The sequence below is a fragment of the Mobula birostris genome, chromosome 15 (genome assembly GCF_030028105.1).
Source record: "Mobula birostris isolate sMobBir1 chromosome 15, sMobBir1.hap1, whole genome shotgun sequence".
Lineage (NCBI taxonomy): Eukaryota > Metazoa > Chordata > Chondrichthyes > Myliobatiformes > Myliobatidae > Mobula > Mobula birostris.
Window position 1 is genome coordinate 53,645,112 of NC_092384.1, and position 12,464 is coordinate 53,657,575.

The 12,464-nt window shown below is 38.1% G+C and overlaps 1 protein-coding gene across 9 annotated transcripts in view; it reads right to left on the reverse strand.

The window, feature by feature from the left end:
• Positions 1–12,464, reverse strand: part of LOC140210664 (uncharacterized) — a 182,710-nt gene that overhangs the window by 149,365 nt on the left and 20,881 nt on the right. For all 9 annotated transcript variants that reach the window (XM_072279827.1, XM_072279821.1, XM_072279828.1 and 6 more), the window contains exons 3-4: positions 9,967–10,197; positions 7,996–8,226 (exon numbers count right to left, since the gene is read on the reverse strand). In XM_072279827.1, the coding sequence (XP_072135928.1) occupies positions 7,996–8,226; positions 9,967–10,197 (462 nt within the window). The remainder of the gene's footprint in view (positions 1–7,995; positions 8,227–9,966; positions 10,198–12,464) is intronic.

A 12,464-nucleotide genomic window follows, 5' to 3' on the forward strand; every position in this document is an offset into this window, starting at 1 on the left:
TATTTCCAGCATTCCTGTTTTAATGACTCTAAATCTGATTACAATTGATTGCTCTAGGACATAAATTACAAATGTTAAAACACAAGCTGATATTAAGTCATATCAAAGATAATAGCCAATAAAACAAAATTATCAATCTCAGCTGCCACAAAACAGAAGGTAAATATTTTGTGGGGTGCAAAATATGACAGTAATCTCATACAAATCCCCAACAGTTCCTTTAGTCTACTGTTATTATAGAAAATATCCATGAAGAGAAACATTCCAGGCAATCACTCAGCTAACAGAAACTCAAATCAATACTACCTTTCTGTCCAAGCGATTCAGTGTAACTAATGGAAGCCTTGTACCTTGATGACATATTTGCAAATTGAATTGTCATATAATATTTGCTTTGAAATCAATATGAAAACCCAAGATAACATAAAAAATTCCAATTTCACAGAAGCTTCATTTTTAATGGGTCATTGGTTTAGCTGTTGATTGAACATCTGATCTTCACCTTTCGGATTTAATTCGGAGTTGCTTAAGGTTGAAAAAACGATCCTTGCTTCCTAATTAAGGTTCATTAGATTAGCCCATACAATACTGCATGTCTCTGGGGATTTGAGTATTTTCAAGTTTGATGATGTTTTTGTGTATGGTTTTATTATGTTGCGTATATTCAGTGGCCACTTTATTAGGTACAGGAGATAGGTAATAAAGTGGCCACTGAGTGTATGTTCATGGTTTGCTGCTGCTATAGTCCACCTACTTCAAGGTTTGACATGTTATGGGTTCAGAGTTGCTCTGCTGCACACTGCAGTTGTATTGATGGGTTATTTGAGTTACTGTCGCCTTCTTGTCAGCTTGAACCAGTCTGCCTATTCTCCTCTGACTTCTTTCATTAACAAGGTGATATTGACCACAGAACTGTCGCCTACTGAATGTTTTTTTTTGTTTTTTGCATCATTCTCTATGAACCCTAGAGACTGTTGTGCATGAAAATCTCAGGAGATCAGCAGTTTCTGAGATACTTAAACCACCCTATTTGGCACCAACAGTCATTCTACAGTAATAGTCACTTAGAACATATTTCTTTCACATTCTGAAGTTTAGTCTGAACAACAGTTGAACCTCTTGACTATGTCTCCATGCTTTTGTGCATTTTCTGATTAAATATTTGCATTAATGTACAGATGTACTTAACAAAGTGGCCACTGAAGGTAGTTTTGACAGGTCCTTAATAGTGTTTTCTTTTATCAATAAGCACTGACATTTTAGGAAATTGTTATTCGAAAATGGATTGATCATATATTGTCTTTAAAACTATTCTTCAGTTGTGTATCATCTTTAAATCTATACCTTAGTTATTTCCCATGTTAGCTCCTTAGTAATGCAACATTGAGGCACCTAAACAATAGAAATAGTCAATCTACGTGAACATCAGAGTGAATGGATTTGAGTGACAAAGGTTTCATGTTATGTGTTTCAAAAATATCTATTTGAGCGCTTATCAACAGACTGTCATTATGGTTTGTAATAATGAATAATTTCAAAGATATTTCAGGCCAGTAGATGAACAGAGGATATGAATGTTGAAGTCAGATGGCTGTAGGCTGTACAACAACAATGGCAGAGTTTTCATGGATGTCAGTTCAAAAGGGCTAGTTAAGGGATCATGTTCAGGGAAAAAGGTTGTGCAGATCAATTTAAATAGTTGAACTTGTTTTGGAAAAACATGCTATCGTAAACCCTGACAACTTTCTTTCTATGTGATAGAACCAAACAAGGCATATTGTGCAGCACTATCATCAAGCTAAAGTGGATAAATTCAAAACAGATCTGGGAGCTCAAAAGAGATACCCAAAAGGCAACCCATTCATCGTAACAGGCACTTCCTATCCCATCTTTCGAAGACACTGGTTCTCACATTGGCCTCATCAGTCACCTCAGAACCCAGGGAACCAGACAGGAAGCAATTTATCCTCAATACCAAAATCCCACCCAGAAGAAAAGGGTTACCAATATAACCTGTGATCACCATAGATCAGTTTGTATCACACTGTACACTTTGTATCAACCTAAGGGATAAAATCCATGCGATGCTTAAAAATCGCCCTTGAAGATTATGGAATTGAAAAACTTACTGATTTAATCAATGACATTTATGAGACTGGAAGAATACCAGAAGAGATGAAAAAAAAGTACTTATCACTCTTCCTAAGAAACCTGGAGCAACAGAATGTGAATTACATAGGACCATAAGTTTAATGAGTCATATCACCAAGATAGTTCTAAGAATTTTGATGACAAGAGCTAAAAGTAAGGTACAAACTGAAATAGGCAAAGAACAATGTGGTTTTGTGAAAGACAAAGGTACAAGAAATGCAATATTGATGTTAAGGATACTATCAGAGCGAGTTATTCAAGTGCAAAAAGATTTGTTTGTTTTATCAACTACCCAAAAGCATTTGATAAAGTGAAGCACAATAAGTTATTTGAAATATTATAGAAAACTCTAGATCTAGATTCGAAAGACCTCCGCCTAATCAGAAATCCGTACTGAGAACAAACTGCCGCTGTAAGAATAGATGGAGAAGTGAGTCAGTTTATGAAAATCAAGAGAGGCATTAGACAAGGTTTTCTCCTCCGATTTATTTAATGTGTACAGTGAAAAAATATTACAAAAAATAAGAGACATCTTGGGAATCAAAGTTGGTGGTGAAAACATCAATAATTCCAGATATGCAGATATCACTGTGTTAATTGCAACTACGGAGGAAGAACTACAAACCTTAATTGATATAATTGTTGAAGAAAGTGCAAAAATGGGTCTATCCATCAAATGCAAAAAGAGAGAATGTATGGTGATATCCAAAAAAGAAGGAGAAACCTATCTGCAGGCTGAGAATAAATGGGGAAGACATAAAACAAGTACAGAATTTTTGCTACTTAGGAAGCTGGGTGACATCAGATGGCAGGTGCGACTTGGACATCAAAAGAAGAATAGGGATGGCAATAGACACCTTTACGAGAATGAAGAGTATACTAAACTAGGCATGACAACCCACCTCAGAGTACTGAAATGTTACGTTTATCCAGTTATGTTATATGGCTCAGAATGTTGGACAATATCTACAAATGTAGTAACATGAGGAAACGAATTGTAGCAGCAGAGATGTGGTTTTTGAGGAGGGTGCAAAGAATATCATGGACGAAACGAATATCTAATGAGGATGTCATGAACAGAGCAAACACAAAAAGAGAAATAACGTATGAGATCGTGAAAAGGCAATGTAACTTCATCGGACATGTGATTAGGAAAGAGGAGTTAGAATGCACGGTAATTATGGGAAAGATTGAAGGGAAGAAGGCAAGAGGAAGACAAAGACAAATGATGATGGAGACAGCAGCCAGAGAACTGGAAATGAATACCAAAGAATTGATCCATTTGACCCCAGCACCTTCAGAGTATTTTGTGTTTACCATCCGAAACAGGAATGTGTGGGCCATGACAGTCAAAGGTCAAACTGGGCATGGCACCTGATGATGATGATGAAAATGAAGCACCAATCTTGTGATTTTACAGGATAAAATATGCCTGTTAAATAGCAAATAGCTTGCCATAGATTACGCAATTAATTAACTATACTTTTAGCCTTCTTGCATTCTAGAAGGAGGAAGCACCATGCAAGTCCACACTTTAAGAATATCTGGTAAAGCTGAAATATTTTCAGCCTTCTTTAACTAGATGTGCAAAGTAAACAATGTATCTTAGATTCCTTAATTATAAAATATTGGGACCAACTTCCCTTTGGAGTTAACCATTAATAAAGGGAATAGCTGGGGTCAAGTGAAACTAAAGAAAGAATCTCAATACATTCTCTATGTCACATCATCTGCAATTTCTAATTTTTGTGTGCAAATGTATAAAGTCCTATTGCTGGCAATTAGATGAAAGAATTTGAGGTAAAATAACAGAAATTTAGTCAGTTTTTATAAAGCTTTGAGTGGGAACAGACAAAGACAGGAAAGGGGTGGGGGTGTGAGAGAGAAATACCGAATGCAGGGATTATCAGAGACTTTCTCATTATGCTTTGAAGATTGTCATAGTTTAACATTTTCAACATTTTTAACATAAGCATTTTGAAACAGACTTTAATGAAGCTTGTAAAATTGATTCGGTAATACTTTCAGCTTAGAAAATTGCACTAAATATTTACAATTTAACGTAAGCTGTTGAATTAATGTTTCTAACTTAATTAAATCAATAATCCTTTTAGAAAGTAGGTAGAAGGGAGATGTTCACCCCCCCTGCCAGTTTCACCTATCTCCTACTGCCTTGTACTTCTTCCTCCCTTCCCCCCACCTTCTTACTCTGACTTCTTATCCCTTTTTTCGGGTCCTGATGAAGGGTCTTGGCCTGAAGCATCGACTGAAAATTTCAGTGCAGGCCCCAAGACAAAATCATCATTAGCATCTTGCAGTAGCACTAATCTAATGTATCCATTTGGGACCAATGATGTTCATAAAAGGATACTTTCTCATACTTACTTACCTAGTTACTTGATTGGGTAACTGCAACAAAACTTTTCAAACCTATAATCACTAACACTAAAGGACAAAGAAAGCAGGATCACGAAACACCATGACCTGCAGATTCGCCATTTTGATTGGGAAATATAGTGCATTCTTGCTTGGGGTAAGTCCTGGGATCCGACCTAAACCTGTGCTACCACATTGTGAGAATACCTTTTACAAAGAGATTGCAGAAATACAAGCTCTTCCTAAGGACAAGTAAGGACAGGCAATAATTGTCAAAGGCACTCAAATCTCAAGCAATTGGTATATTTAAAATAATTAAAATAATGGCATTAATAAATTACATTAAAGAGCTGGAGGAAATTGGAAATTCAGGCAGCGTCTATGGCGGAGAATAAACAGTTGACTTTTCAGGCAAAGATTGCTTGTTTCTCTTCAAAGATGCTGCCTGATTTGTGGAATACCTCCGGCAATTTGTGCTATTTTCCTCAGATTTCCCTCATGTGCTATCTGTCCATCACAGCTTTACACATAGTCACAGGAAATACAAGTATATATTGACATCAGCTCAATGTGTGTATTTTAGACCTAACTTCTGGACTACGAACGGTTAGACACCTTCAAAGATCTTCCAGTGATGGTATCCTTGGCCAGTTCAAAAATGAACTGAGAACTCTACATGAAAGCATCAGCATTTGCCAAGTGCTCCAGCTGAGTAACACCACAAGCTCAAGTCATCCATCAGCAATATTGCAGTGTACACTATTCAATTTTTAAGATTATTTGATATCCAGAGTTCTTATTTAAGAATAGCAAGTTTGTCAGGATGTACAATAACAACTTAGAAAATGACTTCCTCATTGAGACCCCTGAGGACTAAAAACATGAGAAGAATGAACAATTGACTTATGTGTGGGAGAATCCACTGGCAGCTGCAAGAAATATCTGTGCTTCTTGATACATGACTCTTTTTCCTGACTAGTTTTCCTTGCCACTGAATAAGCAATCTTGTTTACAACTTCTCTCTTCCTATCATAAATATGCCAGCAGTTAAAGATTTGTGGAAATCTAATTTCACAGTTCTGTAAATACCATCTCATCAGAAATACTTCCAAACCATGATAAGAATAATACTTCTACAGACACCCTCCATGACTTAATTCACACCAAAATCACTTCAAAGCAAAATCGTGCAACGTGTGAAACAAGTGACTGAATTGATCTAGTCAATCAGGCACACCAAGTTAAAATTATCAGTTATGTATTTTCTTACCTATTTCCTTTCATTATCATTCCTGTCCATGTAGCCGATGAATGAGCAAACTCAAACTTGGTGTTCTGCCTAAGATCTTGTTTGGTAGCAAGAGTATGTGTTGATGTACTGTTACTTGTTGATTCTGGCACATGGTAATTTTGCAGATATAATAGTAATTGATTTCTCATACTTATACAAATATAAAAAGAATTAAGCTTTTGTTTTATAATTGTCTAATACGCGTTTGGCATTTCCTGTCACTTGGTCTACTGCATCGGACTAAAAATTTTCTTTGCTTTCATAACCTTTTTAGCACACTTAACAGAATGTTTATTAAAATGAAAAGTTTCAATTTGCATATATTCAACCATTATTAATTGTTTGCTTGTAGAAGCTGCAGATTACTCACCCACCAGAAAATTGTAACAACTCATTGCAATACAATGCTAATTACATCAAATTAACTATTTTAGTTTTTCTTTACTGGTACTATACATCCATCAGATTTTAAAGTTTTTCTCTGATTCTGATTGAGTGAATAATTTGGGTTGATATCTACAATATAAAGAATAGAGATGATGCAAACTATCTCCAAAAAGGTCTTAAATAGTTCCATCAAAAAAGTGATAACACGTGAAAAAAAATCTATTCGAAAGAATGGAGTCTGAAATCACCATAAAGACTGGAAATTCATTTGCATAACACAAGGTTGTTCAAATTTATCCAATTAAAAGTCACTCTTTTTTAAAAGGGAGAAACACAACAATTTTTTCAGGTTATTTTTCTTACCCAGAAAAATTGACGGAAATTTCCTGTGTCAGTCTTGTAAACACTACATATTTCTGCACCAAAGCTTTGTGGGATAACATCATTCTCCATGCATCCCCCTTTTAGAGCATTGCAGAAGCTATTGGACCATTATATCCTGAGCATAAGATGGTCTGATATTCACAGTGTCAGGGCCTGCAAGTTGGTAACTTAAAAACTGACCACATTAATGTGTCTCTGCATTTAAACAGCCCTCCTTCCAATCTCTAGGCTCCAGAGTACACAACCTCAGGACTCAACAATCCCTCTGAACCTCCACACATCTGATTCTTAGCCTCAGATCCTTCACCATTTGTAATCAATAACCCTTCTTCCACTGTATACACTTATCTAAACTCCTACTATCCTGAGTCTTGGTCGCAACTGAAATTTGGTGCTTTTGGGGACATATGTCTGAATCAGAACCAGATTCACTATCACTGACATATGTAGTAAAATCTGTTTTGTAGCAGTGGTATAGTGCAATATACTTATTATATGTTACAATATACAACATAGAAAAATCTATAAATAGTGCAAAAATAGAGCAAAGTAATGAGGTAGTGGTCATGGACTGTTCAGAAATCTAATGACAGAGGGGAATGAGGTGTTCCTGAAACAATGAGTGTGTGTCTTCAGGCTCCTGTACCTCCTTGCTGTTGCTGGCAGAGTAGTGACGGAGCTGGTAGACTTGCTGCATCACAGCTCCTGATATTGATCCTGAGCTCTTGTTCTGACTGTGCAAAGTTTTCACATTCTCCCCATGATTGTGTGGGTTTCCTCCGTGTGATTTGGTTTCTACCCACGTCCCAAACAAGTGTGGATTAGGTAAATTATTGGCCACTGTATCTACATTAGGGTGTGGATGAGTGCTTGAATCTGGGCTGGGAAAGAAATTGAAGGTAGGGAGAATAAAATGGGATTAATATAGAAATAGCAGGATTAGTGTAAATGATTGCTTGATAGCTGGTGTACATTTGGTAAACTGATGGGCCAGTTTTCACATTGTACCTTTTTACGGCTCAAAAATAAATTGAATTTAAATCTCTTTCCTTGCTTGGTGGAAGCATAGTATTTGAATGCTGTCCGTAACAAAATGCAAGTGGGAACAAATTTCACTTTGTTCCCACTTTTGCTGTGGATGCCCTGGAATGAGAAAGTTACCATTGGTCAGTAGGCTAAGTTATGATGCTGTGACCAACATTAACACTTTCATATAGATTTAAGTCCACATTTTTTCTAATGTTAACATGTTTAGTTTATCTTTCAAATATGTGGCATTGTTGTGGCTTGCTATGTTTTGACATGTCAAATCCATAAGCTTTCCCATACAGTCCAAATAGGGGAAGTTTCCAATAAACTTTGTCAATAACTCCAATCAAAAGCTGAATAAACATGCTCCTACTCACCTCATTGTGGTGAACTGCAGCCTGGTCCCGTAGAGTATGGATGACCTCCTCACACTGGGCAACATGTACTCTGTGTGCAGACAGATCCTTTTGTGCAGCTTGCAGCTGCTGAGTCAAATTATCAATTGCATCCTCGCAATTCTCCACCTGTCTGCATTTGTCTTCACATTGATGTTTCACTGTAAGCAACTCATTTCGTAGCTTTTGGTGAATCTCATCTTGACTACAAAGCTAAGTCAATGGAAGGGGAAAATGAGATTTACAATTAACCATTCAACTCTCATTTGCATATTTTGAAGATAACTTTTGTAGTCAATAAATTAAATTTCTCTTTGGGATACCTATCAGATGAGTTTCCTAATTCTTAAGACTCAGATATTAAAATTAATGTTTATATTTTGTATAGCTTTTCCCTTAAGTGCTACCAATGCCATAAATAGAATATGAATGAGGAGGGGAATAGCATTTTTCTCCCTCATTATAATATTAAGAGATAGAGATTGTAAGGATGATATATACCATAACAATCAGAAAATGAAATGCTATAAATAATATATATTTTTGCTAGTTTATGAATAGCCCTATACATTATACACAATTTCAAGTCCGTATGTATGTTTTTAATAAACAAAGTTAGATTTTTCTTTCATCCATTTTTCAAGATGGAAATGCTACTGACAAGGCTGCTATTTATCGTGCTAAGTTAAGAGTGTGATGGTCAGCTAATTTCATGAAACAGTGAAGTATTTCTGGAAAAGTACCCCCATTGTATGTTATACAGGGTAAGGGTTCCAGGATTTAGACCCTATAACAATGAAGAAGTGACAATTATTTCCATATGAAGCTGCCATGTGGCTTCCAAGGGAACCAGGAGGAGGCAAGAAGAGCAAGGTGAGTTGCTTCAATGATTATTGCCCAGTGGCACTCATATCTACTGTGATGAAGTGCTTTGAAAGATAGGTCATGGTTAGAACCAATTTCTGCCTAAGCAAGGATCTGGACCTGCTGCATTTGCCTATTGCCACAATAGTTCTACAATTGATGCCATCTCACTAGCTTTCCACTGAGCCATGGATCACCTGTATAATAGTAATACTTATGTCAAGCTGCTGTCAATTGACTGCAGCTCAGTGTTTAACGCAATTAAAGCCTCGGCTCTAATCAACAACCTCCAAATCTGGACCTCTGTACCTCCCTCTGCAACTGGATCCTTGACTTCCTCACTGGGAGACCACAGTCTGTGCAGATGACAATGAACCTCCTCGCTGACAATCAACATTGGTGCATCTCAAGGATGCATGCTTAGCCCACTTACCTACTCTGTCTACACTCATGAATGTGTGGATAGGCACAGCTCAAATGCTACCTGTAAATTTGTTGACGACACAACTATTGGTGGCAGAATTTCAGATGGTGACAGAAACATGATCGATCAGCAGGTTGAGTGATGTCGCAGCAGCAATGTTGCACTCAACATCAGCAAGACCAAGGAATGATTGTGGATTTCAGGAAGGGTAATACTGTGGTAATGTCCTAATGGTTGAAACTGGGAGAGTGGAAGTACATTGCAATTACTCACTACATCCATTTATCTAGGTCAGCTATCTTCCTTTGATTTCAGAGCTCTTTTCTTTAAATCTTAGCTTTAATTCATGATGCTGTTTTATACTTAGCCATTGCATTTTATAACATGGACATGTGCAATAGCTGAATGGTGCAACCACTGTTTCTTTTAATTTTAAAGTTGTTTGTTTTTAATTCAGTTGTAACTTAGATGTCATTCTAAATAACTCAGACCTTATTTTAAATTTAGTCATTGTGTTTTAGTAATTGAATTGCCAGTAGGCTGTTTTGCACTGTATGGTGTAACACTTCAATCTTGTTACCCACAGCAATGACACCAAAGCTCTAACTTACTAAAGATCTGTTATACTGCAGCCTTTCCAAAACAGACAAGAGATCTCAACTCACCTGTTTGTTTGTATCTTGCAAGTCTGCTTCCAGTTGTTGCTTTGCTCTTTCCAGCTCTGTCATCTTGTTAACAGAAGTTTGGTGTTTTTGTTTATAAAGATCCAAGTTGGTTTCAAGTGATTTGCACTTCTCATTGACTGTGGCAATTTGATTTTCAGAGTCAAGCTGCTGTTGTCCAAGCTGAGCCATTTCTAGTTCTTGTTTGTGCACAATTTCCTTGAACTGGGATATCTGAAAGAAGATCCACTTGTGTATGTGTCAAGTTGTTCAAAAGTGATAGAGAAATAGACATATTACAACTGGATAGCTCAGACTAGAAATGAATCTAAAACATATTAGCTCTCAGAAATACGACTAAATGTTAATTGATTATCTTCCAATCTTATTTTGGAAATGCTATCCCCAATGTTATCATTATGTCTGTTTGCTCCTATTAGAAAATTGGTTTAACCTCCCTGGTTGCAAAGTACCTTACTTCACTTGTCATTTTTCTGATGCCATTTGCACATGATTACATAATCAATACACACTGCTCTCCGTGTCACCCTTTTGAAGCTGATGGGAACTTCTGGCTGCAGCAGTGAGAGAGTGAAGGTGTTGGTTGAAGTTGGTTGGGACAGGTTTTCAAAGCTCTACCAGGTACATCATCAGGTCCTGACACCTTGTGAAGGTTCACCCTCTTGAAAGATGTTCTGACTTTGGCCACTGAGACAGAGATCACAGGGTCACCGGATGCTGCAGGGATTCGCACAGATGTAGCTTTATTTTCCCTTTCAGAGCATGCATGAAAGGCATTGAGCTCACCTGGAGTGAAGCATCACAGCCATTCATGATGTTGGGCTTCTTTTTGTAGGAAGTACTCGCCTGCAAATTCTGCCCAAGCTGACTTGCATCCGATTCAGTCTCTAATCTCAATCGGAATAGTTTTCTTACCCTTAAAATAGCCTTCTGTTGTCTGCACCTGGACTTCTTGTATAGTTCTGGATCACTGGTCTTGAATGCCACAGACCTAGCCCTTAGCAGACAACGAATCTTCTGGATTATCCTCTGCTTTTGGTCTGGGCAAGTCTGGTATGTTCTTGAAAGCACACATTCATCCACACAGGTTTTGATGAAGTCAGTGACAACTGTGGCGTATTCATTCATACTTGAAAATCCATCCCTGAATATTGTCCAGTCTACCGACTCCAAGCACTGACTAAGTGCTCCTCCACTTCCCTTAACCATACCTCCTTGATCTTCTCCACTGGTGCTGCAGTCTTTAGACTCTGCCTATATGCTGGGAGTAGAGGTACAGCTAGGTGATCGGACTTTTGAAAGTGTGAGGGTGGGATGGCACAGTAGGCATTCTTGATGGTGGTGTAACAGTGGTCAAGTGTGTTGGTTCCTCTGGATATGTTGGCAATATGTTGGCGGTATTTGCAGACATCCCACCTCTCCCAGAAGTTCCGGGAGTCTCAAGCATATTAATAGTGGCTCCCTGATGCCCGCAAATTATATACAATATCATGGAAATCAATTTTTTTGAGAGCGAGCGAGAGAAAACAAGAGAGAGCACGAGAGTGCGCGAGCGACCATGACAGAGAGAGGGTGAGAGCGCGCCATGGCAGAGTGTTCCAAAAAAAGAAAATATAAAATGTACGTCACCCCAGACTACACTAAAGTGTACCCCTGCCTAATAGGGGTCAAAATAACGACAGAGTTGCTCGCTGCACTGTTTGCAACAGTGACTTTTCTATTGCCCATGGTGGGTTAAGACTATAAAAGGCATGTTGAGTAAGTTTACCAGGTGTCATTCGTTCATTAGCATAGCTAACGTTACTTAAACTAGCTGGCTAGCTGCTAAGGAGCTACTCTATTGCAGACATCCCACCTCTCCCGGAAGTCTCCCGCAAATTGATGGTGCTACCTCCCTGAAATGAGTTTTTGCAGGGTGGGATGTCTGTATTTGTTGAGTGATTTCTTCAAGTTAGCCTGGTTGAAATCTCCCACAGTGATAGGGAAGGCATCAGGGTGCACAGTTTCATGCCTGCTGATAGGAAGCTAAGCTCTTCCAGTGCCTGCCTGATGCTGGCCTGTGGTGGAATGTACACTGCTACCAGGATGATGGGGGAAAACTCACTAGGCAGATTAAAAGTATGACATTTGACCACTAGATATTCCAGGTCAGGTGAGCAGGACTCATCACAATGAGTTTATCATAAAACATATGCACCTCTTCTGCCTTTAGAAGACTGAGCTGTCTTCTCTTTGCAGAGAATGGTGATGCTATTGGGCTGCAGCGCTGCATCCAAAATTGTCTCCATAAAGCAGAGTACACAGCAGCCCTTGATGTCCCTCTTGTATAGCAATCTTACTCTGAGGTCTTCAGTTTTATTTTTCAGAGACCATACATTCGCCAGCAGGATGGTTGGAGTGGAAGTCTAAGGCCTCTGGATTTCAATCGTACCTGTAGACTGGTGCGGCATCCCTACTTCCGTTTTCTTAAACAGGAACTG